At 55.6% G+C, this 22,297-nt stretch overlaps 3 protein-coding genes across 7 annotated transcripts in view; 2 read left to right on the top strand and 1 right to left on the bottom strand.

Moving 5' to 3' along the window:
* PDE2A (phosphodiesterase 2A) overlaps positions 1 to 5,106 on the top strand; it is a 30,362-nt gene extending 25,256 nt beyond the window's left edge. Inside the window, exon 31 of the mRNA XM_017731701.1 lies at positions 5,083 to 5,106. The gene's annotated coding sequence lies outside the window, so the exon portion shown is untranslated. The remainder of the gene's footprint in view (positions 1 to 5,082) is intronic.
* Positions 904 to 12,895, top strand: ARRB1 (arrestin beta 1). 5 transcript variants are annotated; one of them, XR_001861222.1, is made up of 17 exons: positions 909 to 5,054; positions 5,657 to 5,717; positions 6,170 to 6,214; positions 6,579 to 6,775; positions 7,365 to 7,424; positions 7,545 to 7,612; positions 8,031 to 8,166; positions 8,248 to 8,332; positions 8,430 to 8,502; positions 8,846 to 8,983; positions 9,179 to 9,262; positions 9,460 to 9,483; positions 10,349 to 10,419; positions 10,793 to 10,844; positions 11,068 to 11,078; positions 11,473 to 11,580; positions 11,682 to 12,895. XR_001861222.1 is itself a non-coding variant. In XM_017731705.1 (16 exons), exons 1-16 carry the CDS (start codon positions 4,458 to 4,460, stop codon positions 11,523 to 11,525), a joined length of 1,755 nt encoding a protein of 584 aa, XP_017587194.1. In that variant the 5' UTR covers positions 911 to 4,457; the 3' UTR covers positions 11,526 to 11,728. The 5 variants fall into 5 exon arrangements, 4 of the variants coding, with proteins under 4 accessions (XP_017587192.1, XP_017587194.1, XP_017587191.1 ...); XM_017731705.1 differs by having other exon boundaries at positions 911 to 5,054; positions 11,473 to 11,728; XM_017731702.1 differs by lacking the exon at positions 11,068 to 11,078 and having other exon boundaries at positions 916 to 5,054.
* Positions 12,896 to 16,413: 3,518 nt separating this feature from the next.
* On the bottom strand, positions 16,414 to 22,296 carry WDR73 (WD repeat domain 73; the record flags this gene model as incomplete). The annotated part of the gene is made up of 7 exons (XM_017731636.1): positions 16,414 to 16,816; positions 17,382 to 17,756; positions 18,886 to 19,050; positions 19,731 to 19,798; positions 20,936 to 21,024; positions 21,699 to 21,787; positions 22,161 to 22,296. Coding segments are annotated over 7 exons (1,161 nt in total), but the record flags the coding sequence as incomplete, so codon positions are not given.
* Between the last annotated feature and the right edge of the window lies 1 nt (position 22,297).

Raw genomic sequence — 22,297 nt, 5'->3', positions numbered from 1 at the left:
GCTCGCCGCTGGAGCTGCCGGGGGTCCCCCGGGGTCGCCCTGCTGCTGGGATACGGTGCCCCCCCGGGGGGTAGTGAGGATCCGGCGACTGGGAGTGGTAGGGGGGTGTTTGGCGGGTCCCACCGAAGGTCCGTGGAGTTATCGGGGGCGTCACTGCTCCCTCCCCATGAGATTTGGAACCTGGATGGATTTGGGGTGGGGGAGGCTGTTGTCACCCCGGTGACCCCAGGGGACCCAGGCCCTGATGTCACTCCCGGCATGCGGCACATCTGGGGGTGTCAGGGAGCACGTGCCAGCCGTGGAGCTCGGGCGTGCGACGCCTTCATCCCATGGGAATTCTGCCATGGGGATGCTGTCTTTTGGGGACCCCTGTGCCGAGGTGGCTGGGGACCCCCCCTGTGCTCCCCAGGGCTCCAGGTGCAGAACGTGGCAGGACCCCCTGGGCTGCACATCCTGCAAGGTGCTGTTGGGATTTGAGGGAGAGGCTAGTGACTCCTGCCAGCCCTTGCAGGGAGGCCTGGGGGGGTCTCCTGTGACACCCACTCGCCGGCTGGCTCTGGCTGTGGCAGTGGAGTGGTCAAGGGGTTGACACTCCCATTCTTCACCCCACTCCCTTTCTGTCCTCTTGGCCATTAATAGTGGCCATTAATCAGGGATTACAGGGTGCTCCTGCTCACCTCACAACACCATCGCCCTCCCCTTGCTCATCTCCATGTCCCCTGGGCATCAGGGTGAGGGGCCCTCGGTGCAGCCGCTGTGCCCGCCATGGCCACAGCAGGAGAGAAGGATGAGGGGGTCTGGCCCTGCCTGGGCAGAACCTTCCAGAAACATTGCAGTGTTTTGGGGTGGCAGGATGGGAGTTGTGGGTTCATGTTGGACTCACCCAGCATTTTGGGAAGGGGCTGTTGCTGCTGCCAGCCTGCCCGGGTGTTGGTGCCCCAGCTGTGGCTGACAGCATCCGCTTCCCCCCGACTCAATATCCTGCATTCTTAAGAATTCATGTTGCACTCCTGGAGCAGGTGGACAGCCCCACAGATCAGGGGGCTGGGGCACCCACTGAGTTTCCCCCAACTGCTGGGTGCAGTCCTTGGGATGCAGCTGATTTGGCCTCCAGAGGTTTTCGGGTGCTGGGGGGAGCTTGGTGAGCGGCATTCCCATCAGCAGGCATGCTGACAGGAGAGGCATGAGCTGATCTCCCTGCCTACGCAGCGTGTACGGAGGGAGCCAGGAGGGAGAAGAATTAGGCTGACAAATCCCTCTTCCTCTCCAGTTTGGATCTCCAAACCCAAATCTACTTGGTTTGATCAGGAGGTTCAGCTGTGGGAGCTGATTTACTATCTGATACCCCAAAAGCCCATTTCTGCTGATTCCTGCAGTGGCACCCCACTTTTCTTGGGAGTCACCAAGCCCTGCAGTGGGAAGAGCTGGAATAAACAGCTGAGTTGATGGCTACTGGCACCATCGATCACCTTTCCCTGCTCTTCCCACTCAGCACCCAGCTAGGGCAGCTGCAACCCCCACACAGGATGCACAGCTACTGGAATTCCTGGCTGCTGGGATTCCTAGCCTGTGGCTTGAGGGTGGTTTCCTGGTGTCTGGGAAGTGCTGCAGTGGTCCTGGTACACCAGAGCCTAGACCTTGGCATTAAGCTCCCCTTGCACCCTTCTTCTGACCCCATAGTCCCATCCAGCCCCTCTGTAGCATTCCACCATAGCATCTTGCTGCCAGGGGGGTGACCTTCACCTACCACCGGATCTGCTGCTCAGTCCCTCTACCATCCCATTCATCCTTCTGGATGAAGCCATAGGATCTGGGAGCAGGACAGGGATCTCCACTGGGAAGAGAAAGAGCCCTGGAAGGTGGCCCAGGAGGGAGACTCCTGCTTCCTGGATGTTGTTTGAAGAGCAAACTCTGGTAATAACAGCAGGATCCAGACACATCCCAGATCCCACAGCTGAGGTACTTCCTCGCCAGGAAAGTCTGTGGAGTTCTGACCTGGCTGGGGGATGCTGCTGCTGAGCCTGGCAGGGGTAGATGGATGGATGGAGCAGGGATGCAAGATGCAGCATTGGGCCTGTGGGGTGCTCTTGCTTTGGGATCGGCTGGCATGGTGCTCCAGGCTCATCCCGGCACAGCTGGCAGGGAGCCTCTGGCCGCCACCACGGGGTTGTGTTGAAGTGTATGATGTGGTTGCTGGCGGTTCCATTATCCCCGGAGGTCCCTTCTAACGTGGCTCTAGCTAATTAGATCCGCCGTCCAGCCTTGTTAGTGTGAGAGCTGGCAAAACCCCTGGATTCTCTGCCCTGGGTTCAAAGGCAATCAATGGCATTGCTGTCAGATCCTGTTCCAATGCCCAGGGGAATCAAATCCTCATAAATCTTCCCAACCAAGATCCAGTGGACCCCATTCAATTATTGGCCACCCAATAAAGCCATCATTAGCCCTGGCTGGGTGCCTAACAAGTTCATTAAGGGATGGGATCCCTGGCAGGGAGAGGGCAGGAGAAATGGGATCCGGCTGTGCAGCAGCATGACAGGGGCTCGGGGAGCACTGGGGCTGCCAGCCCACGGCATGAGGCCCCAAGCTCCTGATGGGCAGCAGCGGAGGCCACTTCCTGCCTTGTGTCTCCTGTGTTTCGACACCAGGAAGGGCTGGAGGGGGAGGGAAGGCTTCACACTTCCTCCTTTCCTCCCTCTAGATCCGGTGGCGGGTGAGGGTCACCCCACTGGCAGCAACAGGCTACCGTGTCCCCATGTGCCCCTTCCCTTCCCCCACTGGTGCTTCCGGAGAGAGCTGGCCCCCAGCATGTACATCTGGGGAGATGTGAGCTCCTGCACCCATGGTGTGGGGCCAGGCAGGGCTGCTGCACCCACAGGATGAGGGGGCACCCTGTGCTCATGCATACACAGTGTGGAGCCAGCCTGGGCTCCTGCATGCACAGTGTGGGGCTGTGTGGGTCTCGAATTCTGTGGAGCTTCTGCACCCATAACGTGGGGCTTCTGCACCTGCAGTGTGGGGCTGGGCAGGTCTCAGGCCCTGTGGGGCTCCTGCCCCAGTGTGGGGCCAGCATGAGTGTGTGCCAGGCAGAGTGGTGAGAAATGGCTTCCCGAAGCGCCTGCCATCGCCTGCCATCGATCTCGCTTGCACTGGGTTCATTAGCGGCTCTGTTAGTGTCCCGAGGGCTGGGCAGGAACATCACCGCCTTGGCTGCCTTGCCTGAGGTGTGCTGGGGCTTCCCAGCACGCCTCAGGTTGTGATCCAGCATGCTGGACCCTCTTTGGGGTCTCCCTTGGGAGCTGGTCTGTGGGATGCAGGGTGACAAGGGGGTGACAGGCTGGCAGGGGATGCTCCTCATCCTGCTTTTATGTAACACTTCAATAATTACCCATGAAAATCCTGCTGTTAGTTGCTCTGGGCTCTCAGGAGGATGCATCCATTGCCTCTCCATTCCTGACTCTGGAGACTGATCCTGCCATGGCTTTCAAACCCCAAAAATTGTGGCATGCTGATGCCCTTCCATGGCACGTTGAGGCCTTTATTTCCCCCAGTTATTTAATTGGAGCAGCATTCCCATTAATTCCATCTTTCCTTGCACCAGTGCGGGATCACACCCTCACCAGCAAACCTTCATGACAAACATCCACCTGCAGAAGTGCTTTCCCATTTTGACTGGGAAAAATCAATCCCACAACCCCCACAGGGAAAAGCCACCCAGGAAGGGTCAGCAGGATGTTCCTGATGTTCCCAGTGGCTTGGGACACCCAGAAGGATGTCCCAAATATTTTATGTGCCTGGCAGAGGGTTCCTGGGGCTTGTCTGGGGACAAGGGAATGAGGGGCTTCAGCCCCTTATCCAGATTATATCCTGCTTCCTGAGCAGAGCTTGGCCAGGCTGTGCTGGTCCCCATGGCTTGCAAGAGAGTGGGATGTGGAGACTTTGGGGTGCAGGAACACACATAGGCAGGGATATGGAGATGCAGGGACACAGGGAGGTGGGGACACAGGATTTCAGGGATATGGGAGTGAGGGGTGTGCCCACACATCTCCTGATCCATCTTACCCCATTGCCAGGGTGGTGGTCACCCCCAAGCTGGCACTCACTGGCTGCTGCCTTCCCTGCCTGCCCCTTGGCTGGGTGTGGGCAGCTGCAGGCACCAAGGTGACTGAGGGCTACTCCTAGTGTGGCTGAGGGTCCATCACCCCGTAGCAGCCTGGGGCATTTTGGCAGAGCCAAGCAGCTGCCCTGGGAAATTATTTTTTTTTTTTCCAGCTGAAACCACTACTAATCTTCCCGGATGGTTTTAATGGAATTTAAAGGCAAGGAGGGATTATCTGAGGAGAACCCATTATGGGTGGCTTTGTGCCAGGGCAGGCTCCAAAAAATCTGGCAGCACCAGGCACCCTACTTACCTCTGCTTGCTCCCTGCCTGCAGCAGACATGCATTTCCCAGCAGTGGCATGTTGGACCCACACCCTTTCTCCCATTCCTCTGTGGAGTCTTCCAGAGGGATTTTGGGAGCTGAGAGTGGTGTCTGGGGGCTAGTCCCATGTTTTGGAATGGGAATGAAAAGCTCTGGGGACAGGAGCACCCCAGACTTTTCTTGCCTCTCCAGTGGCTTTGGGATGCATCAATGTGAGGTGATGTTAAGGTGGGTTCACCCCAGGGGATGCTCCCATCCTGTGTGCCTTGACCCCATGGTCCCACACTCTGGTCCCCAGGGCAAGCTGGGTGCTGGGGTGCTGCTGCCCTTCACAGTAGTCTCTGGGCACCATCCTCATGTGAAGGGGTGGGCTGGGGTCCCGATGCCTCCCTTATCCAAAGCTGGGTCCTGGCATTGGGTGCTGAGGGTTGGATGCACCTGGCACCCAACAGGACTGTGCCAGTGGGTGCTTCTTCCCCCAGGGATCCTTCCTGGGGGGAAGCTGGACAGCTCCATGGGCAGGGAGCCAGGAGCGGAGTGGGGGGTTCAGGAGTGGAGGGTGCCCCCTGCTCCAGCACTCACCCCCCCTTTGCTGTTTTGCAGGGTGTTTAAGAAAGCCAGTCCTAATGGGAAGGTAAGGGGGACATGGTGGTGGGAACCATGGGGTCACAAGCATGGCTGGGAGTGGGGGATGGGCATGTCCCTGAACCCCAGATCCACCCTGCGCACTGCTGCCTGCCTCAGCATCCTGCCACAGCAGCGGGAAGGGAAACTGAGGCACAGTGGGGCTGGGTGGGGCTTTCCCAAGGTCAGGGGTCAAGCAGACAGGTTTTGGAGTGCTGGGGTGCAGGTGACCCTGCCTGGGGGGGTTTTGGGTCTGGCAGCAGGAGCTGAGGCAGAAAACCTTCCGCCAGGCAGCTGCCTGCCCCGTGCCTCAGTTTCCCCATCAGGAGAGAGATGAGAGGGTGACACTGGGGGGCTCATCCCTGCTCCACAGTGGGGTACAAACCCCTGGGGCGACACCCAAGGGTCCCCAGATGTTAAGTGCCTCCAGGTCTGGGGACATCTGGAAAGGTTCCAGGCTTTGCCTGGAATGGGGTGGGGTTGACTTTTGGGTACCACAGGTACAGGGTGACACTGGGGATGATGAGGAATATGGACCTCACTGGGTGGTGACAACATGGGGGCCCTGGGGTTCTGCTCTGTGCACCCCTGACACACTGTTCCTCCCTGCAGCTCACTGTCTACCTTGGGAAGAGGGATTTCGTGGACCACATCGATGTAGTGGACCCCGTGGGTATGTGGTGGCAGGAGGGGGACCTCAGTTGCAGGGAGACGCATGCCAAGTGGGCTGGGCTGTCTGGGAAGAAAGATTTTGGGGAGCAGAAAACTGCCGATTTGGGATAATATTCATGTCTCGCTGTGGCTTTGCATATGCCCTGGGTGTGGTAGGTACAGACTGGCTGGCAGCTTGGAGGTGATGACTCTCAGTGTAAAGGGGGAACATGTGCCCCCCTCAGCTGTGCTGGTGTCACCCCAAACCCTGCCTGTACATTCCCCCCTAACCCTACCAGCACATCCTCTGACCCTGACAGTGTGTGTCCCCCTGCCGGTGGTGTCCCCCCATCCCAGTAGCATGTCCCCTGACCCTGCCATTGTGTCCCCTAACCTTGCCATTGCATTCCCTGATCCTGCCAGTGCGTCACCCTATTCCTGTGACGCATTTCTGTCCCGGCCGTTCCCTTGCAGATGGAGTAGTGCTGGTGGATCCTGAATACCTGAAGGAGAGAAAAGGTAATGTCTACCTTTGGGATCCCTGGGGCCACAGAAGTGGCACTGCCACAGGGCGATGCTGGCATCTCCATGTAGTCCTACCCAGGCATTGGCATCTCTGAGCCCTTTGGTGACATTTTCCAGCCCCCCTGTCCCCACGGCAGGTTCCCTGTCCTGTGGAGAATGGGGGTGCTGTGATGGGCATCCCAAGGCACAGCTGGCTGCTGAATCCCCATATTCTCAACATGGCATGTCCTCAAGCCACCACTACTTCCCAGTGCTGGTGGGACTGGCATGAGCCAGAATGCCACCTTGCCTTCGTGTCCCCATGGTCCCTTCCATGACCCACAGCCTGCTACCAACTTCCCCTTGTTACCCTCTCCAGTCTTTGTGACATTGACCTGCGCCTTCCGCTATGGCCGTGAGGACTTGGATGTTCTGGGGCTGACCTTCCGCAAGGACCTGTTTGTGGCCAACTCCCAGGCCTTCCCCCCGGTCCCCGAGGACAAAAAGCCTCTGACGCGGCTGCAGGAGCGGCTTATCAAGAAGCTGGGCGAGCACGCCTACCCCTTCACCTTTGAGGTAGGGTGACAGCGGGTGCTCTGGCGTGCTTGAAGGGACAGTGAACCCTGCGATGGGGACATCAGGGTCCCATCTAGCCCTGTGGGGTTGTGGTTGGGGGTGAGATGCTGCTATCTGTGATCAAGACACAACTTTTGGTGGTGGATCCTCAAACTGGTGAGCAGAGAGCAGCCATCAGTAGGGAAGCTGCCAGTCCATGTCAGCACTGGGGGGTTCATGCTGGCACTGGGGATCCATGCCAGCACTGGACAGCTCTGGCAGGGAATGGCTGGGGGGTAGACCCCCTGCTTCATGCACCTGCTCCTTCAATTTCCCCGGCGCAGCTTTGGCAGTAGTGACCACCCACTCTGGAGCTCTATGACATTTTACAGGGCTCAATCCTATGGCCTCAAAAATGGCCCTGATTTCTCAAAATTCCCCTGATTAATTAAAGCCCTCTAAAATAATGTATTTTTGTAACACTTTGGGATTTGGGAAATGCAATAGTAAAATGAGGAAATCCTTCCTGGATTTACTTGTTTTCGTTGTGGACAGGAAAGGGAAGTGCTGGTAGCCTCTCAAAAAGCTCCTCACCCCCTTTCCCCTCCAGATCCCCCCCAACTTGCCTTGCTCCGTCACACTGCAGCCAGGCCCAGAGGACACGGGGAAGGTAAGATCCCTCCCTGTTCCCGTGCCACCAGGCTGTGATGAGTGGGCACTGCTGGGGTCACCTCTTTGGGGAGTGCAAAGAGGTTTCCCTGCCTCCTTCTCCTCCCTTCCTGGTTTTCAGGCCTGTGGGGTGGACTACGAGGTCAAAGCTTTCTGTGCCGAGAACCTGGAGGAGAAGATCCACAAGAGGTAAGCAGAGAGGATCCATCCAGCCTGGATGGAACCGGCATGCTCCTGGGGCTGGCAGCAGGAAAGGGGCACCCCAGTTTGCTACCCAGCTTGGATGAGAATGTTTTCCAGGATGAGATAGAGTTGTCTTCCAGGATGGGGCTGGGATGGAAGTGTTCTTCAGGGTAGGGATGGGTCAGAGAACATCTTGGGGCTGGGATGGAGATAAACACCACTGTGCAAGGAGCCCAACACTTGCTGTGGGCAACCTGGCCCAGCCATTGGGCTTCCCACTTGTAGCCCTGGTGGGCATCTAGACGAGACCTTCCATGGCATCCTTCTGACCCAGCAGACCAGAAGAAGGATTTGACCCAGAATGGGCCAAGAAAGAGGGTAGCCTGTGGGCAGCCTGAGTTCTCCTCTCACTGTCTTCCCCCAGGAACTCAGTGCGCCTGGTGATCCGTAAGGTCCAGTACGCACCAGAGAGACCCGGCCCCCAGCCCATGGCAGAGACCACCCGGCAGTTCCTCATGTCAGATAAGCCACTGCACCTTGAGGCATCCCTGGACAAGGAGGTGGGCAAGGACTGGGGGGGGGGCACACTGGTGGGGTAACCCTGGGGATCTCACCATCCTCCCTGCCCTGCTCCCCTGCAGATCTACTACCATGGGGAGCCCATCAGTGTCAACGTGCATGTCACCAACAACACCAACAAGACCGTGAAGAAGATCAAGATCTCAGGTGAGGAGCAGGGCCATGTCCCCCACTCCATTGGTGTCCCTGTCCCCATCCCTGTGGGGGCCCACCCTGATCCCTATCTCTCTGTGTCTCACCCCAGTGCGGCAGTATGCCGACATCTGCCTCTTCAACACTGCCCAGTACAAGTGCCCTGTGGCTGTGGAGGATGCTGAGTGAGTACTCCTTGGGGACATCATGAGGAGCCCTGGAGACCTCGGGGGGTGGTCTTGGAGGAACCTTGGAGGTCTCCTGCCCCAGTGCAGCCCCAGTGGGATATTGCACTTGGCAAGCAGGGAATGGTGGGAGGAACAGGGAGATGGAGACCTTTTTTCTGGTGGCATCTTGGGGATGCCACCCTCTGCGTCCCCTGGGAAGGAGATGTTCATCAGGTTGGGGCAGGGATGGGAATATGTGGAGAAGTTCACCAGGCTAAGATCGAGATGTCTGGGGTGACCTGTGGGGCTGTGGGAGCTGTGGGTAGCTGGGGCTCTGGCTGATGGTGGCTGTCATCTCTAGTGACATGGTGGCCCCGAGCTCGACATTCTGCAAAGTCTACACCCTGACCCCCTTCCTTGCCAACAACCGGGAGAAGCGGGGGCTGGCGCTGGATGGGAAGCTCAAGCACGAGGACACCAACCTGGCCTCCAGCACGCTGTGAGCCCCTCCACCCCCCAGGGCTCCTGTCCCCCCTGCAGTGGGGGGGCAGGACCTGGCCCTGGTGGGCATCCAGCCCCTGCTCCAGGGGTGATGCTTGGGGTGGAGGAGACCCCGGGGGGGGACCTTCAGGAGGACAGGGGGCTGGTCCCCATGGCCAGTCCCTCACTGATGCCCACCTGCCCCTTCCTCCAGGTTAAGAGATGGAGCCAATAAGGAGATCCTGGGCATCATTGTCTCCTACAAGGTGAAGGTGAAGCTGGTGGTGTCACGAGGAGGGTGAGTGTTGGGCACCCCCCACACCATGCTGCACCTTCTCTCTAACCTTGGGACTGGTCTGTGCTGCAGGTGGGGCCCCATCACCCTTAAAGCTCCCCTGGGACTAAGCAGCACAGGCGGGACAAAATGTGTGTGGGGGCTGTGTGTCCTTGGGAGGGGACAGTGACTAATGTGTTGTATCCTTTGACTCATGCCAGCCTGCTGGGAGACCTCGCCTCCAGGTAACACTCCACTCCCCCCAGCACCCCCCAATCCTCACTGCAGCCCCGCATTGCACCCCTCAGCCCTTCAGGGTGCTACCACTCTGACCCCATGCCTGTCCTTGGGATTCCACTGTGTTGGGGATGCTGTCTCACCCAAAGCGAAAAGCCTGGCAGAGGTGGGGCTGGGCTAGTGAGGCTGGGAATGTTGGCAGGGTTTGAATCCTGCATCCTCCTCCTTGTACTGGAGTGAGAGGCCTGTGGGTGCTGCTGGGGAGAGTGAGCAGGGCACAGAGGTGGCTTCATAAGGCTGAGCATCTCTGGATGTGGTTACATGAGTCTCTGGGGCTTTCCAGGTCTTCATCCTCACATCACTCCCCTCCCACAGGGTCCTATGGGGACCACAGGACCACTCGTCCTCCCTTGGGGCACTTCTTTGTCTGAGTTCTGTCCTACCTGCCCCGGGGCAGCTCGGGGCTGTGCTCAGGCTGTCGTGTCCTGATGTCACCATGCCCACCGAGCACTGGGAAACTTGGTGCACCTCCTGCCATTCCCATGGCACTGCTGGCTGCAGCCTAAGGACAAGGGATTTGGATCCCTTCCATAGCTTCTAAAGACAAGATTTTTGCCGTGCTGCTCTCCCTCCTGATGCCCCTCTACTTTCCAGGGGGCCTGTGCTGATCCCCCACCCTGGGGTCCAAGCTCAGCCAAGAGCCATGAGAGCTGCTGAGCAGCTCCATGGAGGATAACACAGGGGTTTGCCCTGCTTTATGGTCTCTACAGCAGCTGTAATGAGGGGTGCTGCTCTACTCCTCCCCTGCAAATTTGCCTTGCTCTGCATGTAAAGTGCAGGCAGGCCCATGCTTTACCCTGGTGTCTCTTGCAGCGACGTTGCAGTGGAGCTGCCCTTCACGCTGATGCATCCCAAACCCAGGGAGGAACCAGTACACCGGGACAGTGAGTGTCCAGGCCTGGGTAACAGGGCCAGCATCCCTGGGGGTGGGTGGGGGCAAAAGGGGCCAGTGAGGCTGTGGGGAGGGAGATTCTTGGTTTCCGTTGACCCTGTTCACAGGGCCTCAGTGTTAAAACCATGGGGGTGCCCCCATCACCCCAATGCAGCCAAACTCTGGGGGGTTGCATCCACACACTGGAACAGTGGTGACAACCCCAGGGGAATCTCAGCCACCCCAATGGGATGGCAGTGATGACTGCAGGGGGGTCTCACCCACCCTGCTAGGAGGGCAGAGATGATCCTGGGGAAGGTGTCACCCACCTCGGTGGGATGGCAGTCACCACCCTGTGACTAACCCTGTGTCATCCCTTTGTTCAGTTCCAGAGAATGAAGTGCCCATAGATACAAATCTGATAGAACTCGATACAAAGTAAGAGACTAAAATACACTTCTCCCCCAATTCCCACATTCCATGTGGGAATGGGAAGCGTGGCGGTTGCATGGCACCCCCCCAACCTGCTAACACCCGCTGTGCCATGGGATTGACACGTGTGATTAACCCCACACATGTCACCTGTAATGCATGACGCATGCTGTTCCCCTCTCTCTTCTCTCCTCCTTTGCCCTTCCCTGCATGGCTTTCCAAAAAACAGGAGAAACTGCAGTAAGAGCCTGCTGGGATCGTGCTGGGGGGGGGGGAGGTTGTCACCACAGTGTTCCCCAGGCTGGTGATATGTTTGGGAGGTTTTTTATCCACCCAGCTACTCCCTGCAGGTCTGCGGTTCCCCCGGAGTGGGGCAAATGCCAATGGCCCTGGTAATGCTGCACCTGCTGGAGAGCTTGAGGGCTCTTTTTTGGGTGCATTGGGCAAGTATTAATAAGGCTGTGAAAACTGAGGCTGCTTGCTGAGGGGTGCAGGGTTTTGGGGCCCCCTGAGCTGCTGGAATGTCGTGGCGGTGCAGGTTGAGTTCACCAGGCAAGCTGGGAGAGCTTTGCAGGGCAGGGGGTGTTTCACCTTGCACCCCACCTAAAACCCCTCTCCCTTGTGTCCCCACTAGTGATGATGACATTGTGTTTGAAGACTTCGCCCGCCAGCGACTCAAAGGCATGAAGGATGACAAGGAGGATGAGGAGGAGCGGACAAATTCCCCGCAGCTCAATGACAGATAAGCGAGCCCCACCCTGCTCGCTGCCCCGGCCCAGGGACACCCCTACATTAGGCTGCTTCTCTTTTCTATAATTAATTAATTTTGTTTTCTACCTGTACTGGGAGCCTACGGATCACCCGATGGCCACAGGACCTATAACCGTCCAGCTGTGCTGTGTTGTCTCTTCATCCAGCTGCCAGAGCTGCTGTTTCCCGTGCAGGGCACAGCCAGGGGGGCACTGGAGGCAGTGGGGCTCACTATAACCCCGTCCCTGTCCAGCCCCCTGCCACTTACCAGAGCCCTTTCCTATGAGCTGCCTCTTTTATGTGTTTTATATAAGCCCAGTCTCAACACCAGTTTGCTACAGGGAGGGGGGCTGCATCAGAATAGGGGGGGTGTCTTTTTTAGGCAGCCTTCTCATGGGAAAAGGCACCTGTGCACCTCGGTGTCCCCTCCTTTCACCCACGGCCAGTCCCCCTCTGTCCAGCCCTGCTGCATGTGTTCCCTCCCTGGGATGCACGAGCCTGGCTTTGACTTTGGCCCCTGCCCCAGCTGCTCCAAAGCGGGTGGGCAGCACCCACCCTTCTCTTCCCCCAAGTACCCCCAAAGTGGCCACCCCAGGGGTCCTCCCAGCTGCATTCATTATCACACCAGTATAATCATCCTGGAGGAAACCAGCTCAGAGCTGAGAGCTGCTGGGGCCAGGTTAAGGTGGCAGAGGGGATTCTGTGGGTCTGTGCCATTGGCCACACACTGCTTGCTCTGGGAGAGGCCTCAAATGCCTCTTCGCAGCCATGGCAGGGTCATGATGGAATAGCCTTCTCCCCACCAGGATGTTGCCAGGGATACTTCTGTCCTGCCAAGCTGCAAAGCCCTCCTGGTTGATGTTTCTCTCTGCCTGCATGGGATCTAGCACCTGTTTGGGGGTGGGGGAGAAGCAGGGCATTTGCCACCCTAATCAGTGTTTGAACAGATGCTTGTACCTCCCAGGTTGGTGGTGCTTGGACTCCCTCCTCCCCTCCAAGGGTCTCTGGTCCCTCACCACCCACTGAGAGGCCATTCCCACTATTTATTGTGCTGTTGCAGTCAGCGTTGTCATCCGAGAGCATTTTGTGGGGATAGCTCCATCCCCCACACCCAGTTTGTGGGGTGCTAAGCTGAGCCCACCCCCCTCCCCCGTAATTTTTGGGTAAAGCTGATGGGCAGCGTGGTACTTCTTTTTGTAAAGTGGTTCCTTTGTACTGATCATTGATACCTGCTGCTTTGGTTTCTCCACCCTGTCTGTGATGTTTCTGTGTTCTGTCAAATAAATTATTCTAGTTTATTAAACTCAGAAAAAAAAAAAAAGAAAAAAAGAAAAAATAGTAAAATACAGTCCCAATGCCTGGACACTTCTGCTGGCTAAGGACAGGGGAGCTGGCACAGGCAGAAAGTCACAGAACCATGGAATGGTTTGAGGTGGAAGGGACCTTGAAGCTTATCCAGTTCCAACCTCCCTGCCATGGGCAGGGACACCTTCCACTAGACCAGGTAGCTCCAAGCCCCATCCAACCTGGCCTTGAACACTTCCAGGGACGGGACAGCCACAGCTTCTCAGCTGTGCCAGGGCCTCACCACCCTCACAGGGGAATTTTCTCCCTCCTGCACAAGGACCAGGGAGCAGCAGCACCTGTCCCGCTCATGCCACCCCATCCCTCCCACTGATGACAGCTTCCCTGGCATGCAGAGACATGTAGAGAGGAGCCTAGGAGGAGATGAAGGATTCTGTAGTCTGCAGCAGGGACTGGGCATTATTTTGGAAATGAAAATGCATGGCCATGCAGTACCTGATGAGCACAGGGCACTAATGAGCTGCTTGTTAAACAAGCCATGTCAGCGTGTGTCTTGCTGAGGAACTGCTCAGGGCTGATTGTTTTAAGGATCACAGAATCATGGAGGTTGGAAAAACCCCCTAAGACCATAGAGTCCAATGGTTCCCCCAGCTCTGCCACGGCCACTGAGCCATGTCTCCAAGAGCCACATCCAAACATCTGTTAATGCTGCTCTCATCCTCTTTGAGTGCAGCAGGAGCCAGGACTGGGGGATGAGCCAAATAACACCTCCATTTATTTATGGGCCTGAATTCGGAGACCTTCACGGAAGGGCTTTGGCTTGTTCCCTCACAGGCAAGGAAGGAGAAGCCCTGCCTCAAGTTGTGCCAGGGGAGGTTTAGATTGGGTATTAGGGAGAATTCCTTCCTTGAAAGGATTGTCCAGCCTTGGGACAGGCTGCCCAGGGCAGTGGTGGAGTCCCCATCCCTGCAGGGATTTTAAGAGATGTGTAGATGTGGCAATTGAGGACATACATGGTTTAGTGGTGGGCTTGGCTGTGTGTGGGTAAAGATTGGTCTCTATGATCTTAAAGAGCTTTTCCAACATGAATGATTCCATGAGTCTATGTCCCCAGCTGTGTTACCTTGCCCAGGGGTTAAAACTCTGTGGTCTCAGTGAAGACAGGCCTTCTGGAGGACCTTTCTGTGGTCCCAGGGAGAGCAGAGGTTGGACACATTTGTGTCCCCTGCAGCTTGAGCTCCCCTTGCTATGCTGATGCTGTGGGGAGGGAGAGACTGTCCTTAAGTTGGTCCACTTCATGGGTGTCAGCATTTGTGCCACAGGCTGTCCCAACCTTCCCCACCAAAGACAAACCTGGCTCCAGCAAAGCCAAAGTCCCTACAGTCACACAACCAGACTCTGATCCCACACGGGCATTGACAGAGGCTCCATGCGGTGCATTCCTGGGAGCAATGTCCCTATTGCCTGCTGCAACTTTTCAGATCCCTCCTGTGTGCATAATCCCTTCCCACAGCATCTGTGAGTTCTTAATATTTTTGATATCTCCAGTCCCCTGTCAAATCTGGTTCAAGCTGAACAAGAAGGCTTAAGTTATTTCAGGAAAAAAAAGGGAAGTTCAGATGGATACAAACTGAGCTATTGCTTAAGCCCTGTTTTGAAAGCCAAGCAAATTCAGTTCCCTGTCCTGGTTACACTATCTGCATCACTGTGATGTGGGAGGGGGTCAGCTTCTCCACATGTCCCAGCGAAGGAGGCAGTGAGGAAGAGGTAGCTGGGGTACTGGGAAGGCTCCAGTGGTCTTCTCTCCTCCTCAGAGCCCACCTCCTCCAAGGTGAGACCCTCCCTCTGGGGGGTGTTTCCCCCAGGAAGGAGAAGCCGCACAATCTGAGTCTGCACCAGATTGCCAAATTGCCTGCTCCCAGGGTGCTTGAAAACTCACTGAGCTCCAGGATCCCTCCCTAGGAACCCTTCATGTCTGTGTACTATACTGCCCTTCCTGGGGCTGTTACAGGTCCCAGTCATGGGGCAGAAAGGCCACCTCCTAAATGCAATAACCTGCAGGTCCTGGTGCAGGGGAAGGGCACACTCAGCTTTACCACAACCGGAAGGAACTGACTCAATAACAGATGGAGAGACTAGAGAGCCAGGAGCCCTCCCTGCTGCCTGCACTGGGGCAGAAAAGCTCCCAGGCTCTTGGTCAGAACCCATTTCCCCCAGTTCGGCTCTGGCTCAGCTGGATTGGTTTGGCTGTGGGCCCTGGGCAGTGGAAAGGATGCTCAGGCACTCCCGCAGGAGAGCTCAGCTCCTCCAGGACTCAAACAGGCTTTTGCCTTAACTGATGGTGGTGACACAGACCCATGGCTTTAGTAAGTGACAAAGCATCAACATCCCGCGTCTTGGGGAGGACATACTGCCCCTGCTTCATCTGCTGCTGGGCAGAGTTTTGGGATGAGTGGAAGCACTCACATGGCTTGTCCTGGGAGAAGAATGGAGCAGGTTCCAGGCTCAGCTGCCAGGCAGAAAGCTGTTGCCATGGCACAGAGTGAGTCAGTACAGCACATTCCCAGTGTAAAGTTTCCCCAGGTACTCTTGAAGTACAGCCTTCACCCCACCTCACCTGTCTTCAACCCCTCCTCACCTCAGCTGACACCCAGAGCAGAAGGGAACCCTTTGCAGGCAGGGTTTTACTTCTCAACACCTTGGTGACAGCATGGGTGTTGCAGGAGTCATCGCTTCCTTCCTCAGCCCAGGAAATCACATCAGTTCCATCAAATCTAAACTTGCAGTTGGTGGGAAAAGAGCCAAAGGACACCAATGCCGTGTCTCAGATCAGGTGCTCTCAGGATCTAGAGGGGGAGGGGCAGAGCTTGGAGCAGGCTGGGGCTGGAAAAGTTGTTCCTGTTCCTTTCGAAGGCTGCAAGCAGGAACACAAGTGGTTACACTGAGACTTCCTGAGTAGCGGCCAGGCTGCTGCTTGTGACACACGTGCATGTGATAAATGTCAACAACCCGCGGGGGGTGCAGCTTCCCCTTCGTGCTCTGGGCCTGGAATACAGTGGGTATCCCACAGAAGAGCCTGTTTCCTCAAACTCCTGTTTTTTTCATGAAATCGGAGAATGGTTTGGTTTTGAAGGGACCGCAAAGCTCATCCAGTTCCAACTCCATGCCATGGGCAGGGACACCTTCCACTAGATCAGGTTGCTGAAAGATCCATCCAACCTGGCCTTGGACACATCCAGGGATGAGGCAGCAGCAGCTTCTCTGGGCAGCCTGTGCCAGGGCCTCACCACCCTCACAGGGAAGAACTTCTTCCCAATATTCCATCTAACTCTGCCCTCTGTCAGTGGGAAGCCATTCCTTGTCCTGTCACTCCCGGCCCTTGTCAAGTCTCCTTTTTGACCCTCTCCCTTTCTGCAGACATGACACAAGCCTATGATCAAACAACAGCAGGATGTTCTCTGCCAGCAGCCACAGTCAGAACCACAGGCACAGCTCTCATCTGAAGGCTGGCACACAGGAGAACAAGTAACAGCCAAAATTTTTACTATTATTAAAATAGAAACTTTACAATTGGTTCTGCTCACTGCAACAGTCTCCAAACAGTATCTGCAGGCAAACAGACACCCTGCAGCCAACACAAACTAGAGCAGAGGCAGGAAATGCCTCATCTCACCAAAACACCATCTACCCACCCTTCCCACAGGGCTGAACCCAGTCCCAGACATGCAGGGAACCATCACTTGCTGCTGACAACAAAGTTCTGGGTTTCTGCAGATGCCACGTGTGCACAGTGACCAGGGGAGGGTCCCCGCTGCCACCTGCTCCGCCAAATGCATGGCCTTTGTGAACGAAGATGGGCTCTGCTTCCCTGCCAGAGCTGTCCCAGCTCTGTGTGTCATACACATGCACGGTGCCATCAAAACCTTGGATAAAATGGAATTAGAGAGTGCAGAAATTAATTGCTTTGCTCTAGTTCAGCTGGGGTCAGGATCATCTCCCAGCAGGAACAAGGAGAAATGGCCCCACTAGAAGCCTGTGAGAAGAGAGCAGGTCTGCCTCTGAGGAGCATGTCTCAAGGAAACAGCTGCTGGGGAGAGCCTGGACCAAATCCCTAAAGTTTGTGGATTTATGAGTGTGAACTTGCAAGGCTCTGGTCAAGAGGCAGCCTAGCTGCCCAGCTGGCGTTATCAATGCTGTAGCCTGCAGCCATGCTGTCAGTGGCACTATCATGGCAGTGCTTATGGTCAGCCTGGGGCCTTTGATCTCACAGAAGGGCAGCAGGCATCTCCCAGAACCCACCCGCAGGCCCCTTCCGGAGCTGTTGGAAAGAGGCAGCTGCAGAGGACGATTAGCTGGCATTTCCACTGGCTCCAGGGGCAGCTCTGAAAAGCCACCCTGTCATGGGGGTTTTAGGTGGAGTGAACTGGGCCTTGACAAAAATATAAATCAAAAGGCACCCAGAAAAGGAGATCTGCCCTAAGCACCTACCTGAAATGGCAAGGCAGCCTTCCAGAGCAGGAGCCCAGGAGACGCACAGGAACTCTGCACCTGAGCCAGGAGAGGGGACTCTGGCCTTTGCCAAGGCCAAGAACTCAGATGTTTTCCTGAGGTCTGTCAGGGTTAGGAGCCCCCTGTTCGAGAGGCAAGCTACAGGCTGGGAGCTTGGCTCCAAGCCCTGAGCTCCATGCCTGGTGCCCATGCACCACTGCTCGCTGCATGGCGCTGAGGGCACTGACATGGCCTCCACGAGACTCTGAGGCTGCCGGACGTCGGCCAGGCACAGCCGGCCTGTGGTGCAGCACAGAAGCAGTGTGTTGCAGTCCAGGAAGGCCAGGCTGCTGAGCTCCTCGCTGCCTCTGAAAGCTGGAAAAGAGAGGCAGGTCACAGGTCAAATGAGGAGCATTTTCAGGATTTCTGTGCTGCAGTATTGCCTGAGAAAGAAAGCAGGATGTATGCTCAGGAGTAATACGTCCAGCTCCAGGGCCCCCAGCATCAGAAGGACATGGAGCTGCTGGAATGAGTTCAGAGGAGGCCATGGAGAAGCTCTGAGGGCTACAGCCCCTCTGCCCTGGTCACAGACTGGGAGAGCTTGGGGTGTTCAGCCTAGAGAAGAGAAGGCTACGGAGAGAAGAGAAGCAGCCCCTTCCAGTGCCTAACAGGGCTCCAAGAGAGCTGGAGAAGGTCTTTGGACAAGGGCCTGGAGTGACAGGACGTGGGAGTATGGGTTCACACTGACAGAGGGCAGGGTTAAATGGGATATTGGGCAGAAATTCTTGGCTGGGAGGGTGGTGAGGCCCTGACACAGGTTGTCCAGAGAAGCTGTGGCTGCCCCATGCCTGCAAGTTGGTTGGGACTTGGAGCAACCTCGTCTAGTGGAAGATGTCTCTGCTCATGGCAGGGGGTTGGAATGAGATGAGCTTTAAATGTCTCTTCCAAGCCAAACCACTCCCAAGATTCTGTGAGTCCCTCTGGCACAGGGACAATGACAAACAGACATTCTTTTTCCTCAGCACTGTGATACTGCCACTGGACACACACATCCCCTCTTCCCTCCCCAGGGATGAGCTCTGTGGGGACTGAGTCTCACTGTGTAGGTGAAGGCAGAGAGTCCTCAGATCCCCAAGGAAACCAGACCTGCACCCACCACCTGTCATAACCAGGCTGTCACCCCCCTTGTTTGGGATAGCACACACAGCAGCCCTCTGTGAACCCAGTTCTCCATACTGAAACTATCTGCAGCACTCTGGTAGTGCCAAGATTTGGGGCAGAATCGTGATAAATCAGTGTAATGCAAGTGGTAAGCAGCTGGAGATGGACCTGACCATTGTCACCTCTTTCCTCAAGACAAAATACTTGTGGCAAATATCTTTATAACCACTTGCACATGTCTGAAAGTACCTGCTCAGTGAAATGTTTGCTACCCAAGCAATTAGCATTGCTTTACCCAAACCCCACCTTTCCAAAAATCAGACATTAGGCTTGCCTCAAATACCTGCTGTGTAGACATTTTTCCTTGATTCAACCTCTGTAATCTGGACTCTGTCAAGTCTTGAGCCGTGAAGGACCCATGGGGCTCTGGCTGAAATGGTGGCAATTTTAGCCCAGGATTGCCCAGTGTCATTTTCTGTTTCTATGGGGCTTACAGATTTGATAATATCTATTAGGAAGAGACAGAAACAGCTGTAAAACACACTGAGAGCCAAGCAATCCATCAGATTAAGCCATTTCACAACAATGCCTCACAAAGCTAAAACTGACCTACAAAACCAGTAAGAAATCTAATTATGCCTAACCCCCTCTCCAGGATAAAACCCCTTTCCAACCCATTCAACGAGGACTGACAAAAAGCCCAGCAAAATACATGAAAATTTGTGAATCAAGATGTTTATGTTCAATGAAGAAGTTTTTTTCTTCTAATGACTTCCTTTCTGGTGGTTTACAAGTATTTCTCAGTAGCAGCCTCAACAATGGTGATCCTTTTTGAAAGAAGTAAGGTGGATCACGGTCTATCACAAAAAGCAATGGATGGAGCTCCTTTATTTCTAACCATTGGTGTTACTAGGGGGACACTGTGCCAACTACATGCAGTACAAGGCTGTTGTGACAGGCCTAAACATACTGATTTCCTGACGAGGTTTGTGCTCTTAAGTCCAAACCACCAAAACTGGTGTAGACCCTTGTCTTGTACCCTTTTTCAGCCTGTGCCACACAAGGCTGGCCACTCAGGACATGGAAGTGGCACTCCTCGCCCCATTTGAAACAAAGGTAGAAGGGGAAGCTAGAAATGTGTGATGCAACAACTACATTGAGAAACCACTTGAGCTCAGAAACCCTTACCAGAGTCTTCTGCTGACACCTGCCAGACCTGGAGGGAGCTGTCAGGTGGGCCACTCGTTACCAGAAAGCTGAGGAAACAGAAGAGTCTCACAGAACTTCTCAGGAACAGAGAACATTCTTGTTTTCCCCAGCCTGGGACAAACTGCTCTGCTGCTTCTGTAAGCAGAGCTCCTGCCTCTGCTTGGAGCAGAGTGGTGGCTGGAAGGACCATAATCCCAGAACTCCTTGTGCAGGGATGCTCCACACAGCCGATACAAACACAGTCCCAGGCAACGGCATTTATGACGATATTTTATGAGGATCTGATGAGGAGTGGCTGAGGGAGTTGGGGGGCTCAGCCTGAAGAAAAGAAGGCTCAGGGGGCACCTTTTTGCTCTCTATGACTGCCTAACAGGAGAGTGCAGCCAGGTGGGGACTGGGCTCCGCTCCCAAAGAACAAGGCACAGGATAAGAGGAAATGGCCTCAAGTTGCACCAGGGGATGTTCAGGTTGGATATTGGAAAATTCCTTCCCTGAAAGTGTTGTCCAGCCTTGGCACAGGCTACCCAGGGCAGGAGTGGAGTCACCTGGAGGGACTTAGAAGTCATCCCTGGAGGGATTTAGAAGTCATGTGTGGTACTTGGGGACATAGGTTAGTGGTGGGCTTGACAGTGCTGGGGGAATGGCTAGCATCAGTGGTCTCAGAGGGCTTTTCCAACCTAAATGATTCCGTGATTCTGTGATTTAGTTATCACATTTTCCAGAAGGACTAGATTAAGAATGATGCAGACAGCCCCAAAAGTAGTCAATGGGGACTTGTGTAGGAGAGACTGAACAAGGGATATAAATCAGCCAGAGGTGTTTGTTTGGTCTAAATCCAGAGCAGGAAAAAAACCTTCTGAACCTGCATACAGAGTCTTGCAGAGCAGTGGCACCAGCCACCAGTGTCCTACTCTGCTGGAGAGCACTTCCACACAGTGCCAAATGCAGAAGGGTAGAGCAGGAAAACTCTACCAGCCCCTGCTGCTCAGAAGTGGGGTAGGGAGGGATCACTGGTGAGGCAGCAGCAGTTCTTGGTGTGTCACTGGCCCAGACTCACACTGGTCTCAGAGCTGGCAGGATTGACCAGCTGGGTTGGGAAGCAGGTATGGAAAAGGAGTTTTCTCTCAGTGGGTAAGTCCTCTCTCCATCTCCAATACACCCTGGGAAGGGCCTTGTGGTCATACCTGGTGTCCGGCACATATTTCAGGCTGTATACTGGGCGCTGTGAAAATCCACCACATTCTACCTTGAAATCTCTCTCTGGACACAGACCCTAGAAATCAGAGGCAAAGTAATTTCTTCACACAATGGTGCACAACTTGTGCGCAGTTAGCACAAAAAAATGACAGAGACACAAGGCACAGTCTTGCTTGGTATAGCTCTTCCCCATCCAGTGTTGCCTTTTGCAACAGGAGATAGAGGACTGAAGGATCCCAAAATAGTCAGAACAAAAATCTGGAGAAAGCTGCTGCCAAGAGCTCTGTCTGTGTTTGTTGCCATCTGTGCACATCTGGCTCAGGAGCTTTCTGCTTACCCAGTGACCAAACACCACCTTCTACTCTAGTGCAGGGGTCACGCACCCGAGGGCCAGCCTTGGTGCTCTGCAGGGTGGTCCCCCAGGCCTGGGTTGCTCAGCAAGTCCCTTCTTCACTTGCCTTACTGTTCTCATGTGTCCTCTTTCCCCATGAAATGCTTTCATTCACACACCTGGAAATGAAGTGTCCACAACCCAAACTGTCTGCAGAGCAGCTGCAAGATAACATGACTGGACAACAACCAGGTGACTTATGTGCTTTACCTTTCAACCAAAGCTGCTCAGTCCCTGGCCATGTCCTTGTCACAGCAACAGGTAACACCTCATGAAGGCCACCAAGCCCTGACCTGGTCTCTGAAAATATCAGGCCAAGGAGGTCAGAGGTTGGGTGCCACCATGGCTGCAACACCCACCTGGGTCTCCTTTGTCAGCAGCGTTGGTGGTGGGATCAGCTGCAGGATCTCGTTCCCGTCAGACTGTCCATAGCCAGCTACACAGACACCTTGGGGGGAGGGCGTGAAGAGCCAGAAACACGGTGAGGGCTACCCCCCTGCCCAGCCCACCGTCCCTGGGGCAAACCTGAGTTACCGCACAGTCCATGGACTCCCAGACCCAGAACTCGAGCCCGGGCCGAAACCGGTACAGCTCCAGCCACTTAGCCCCATTTTTGAGGTCCTGGCCCTGCACCTTGGCCTCCCTTCCGGGACCCCAGCCTGGCCCAACCCTACATCCTCCTTTCCCCCTTCTCCCTCTACACGCGCCCCAGGCCGACCCCAGGGCCTCCTTCTTTCCTCCGACCAGGCCCAGCCACCCCTCCCCGACAGACCCCAGCCCAGTCCCTCTCCTCCCCTCAGCACTCCCCGCCTCACACTCACGGCTCCCGCGGGCCCATTCGATGATCCGGGTAGGCGCCTGGAGCTCGAAGGTGTGCAGGTCGCGGTACCTGCAGGGAGAGGGCGGGTATGAGGTCGGCGGTGCCCAGGTCCGGGGCGGGGGCCGGGGGCGCGGGGGT

The sequence above is a fragment of the Corvus brachyrhynchos genome, unplaced genomic scaffold (genome assembly GCF_000691975.1).
Source record: "Corvus brachyrhynchos isolate BGI_N302 unplaced genomic scaffold, ASM69197v1 scaffold3, whole genome shotgun sequence".
NCBI lineage: Eukaryota > Metazoa > Chordata > Aves > Passeriformes > Corvidae > Corvus > Corvus brachyrhynchos.
The sequence above is the reverse complement of the archived record's forward strand: the minus strand, read 5'-3'. Positions and strand labels throughout refer to the sequence as shown.

Excerpts from the sequence above, each read along its gene's own strand:
- ARRB1 (XM_017731702.1), top strand. The coding sequence starts at position 4,458 with ATGTTGGACCCACACCCTTTCTCCCATTCCTCTGTGGAGTCTTCCAGA. Across the intron at positions 5,718-6,169 it reads CGATGTAGTGGACCCCGTGG|ATGGAGTAGTGCTGGTGGAT; the intron begins GTATGTGGTGGC and ends GTTCCCTTGCAG. Across the intron at positions 8,984-9,178 it reads AACCTGGCCTCCAGCACGCT|GTTAAGAGATGGAGCCAATA; the intron begins GTGAGCCCCTCC and ends CCCTTCCTCCAG.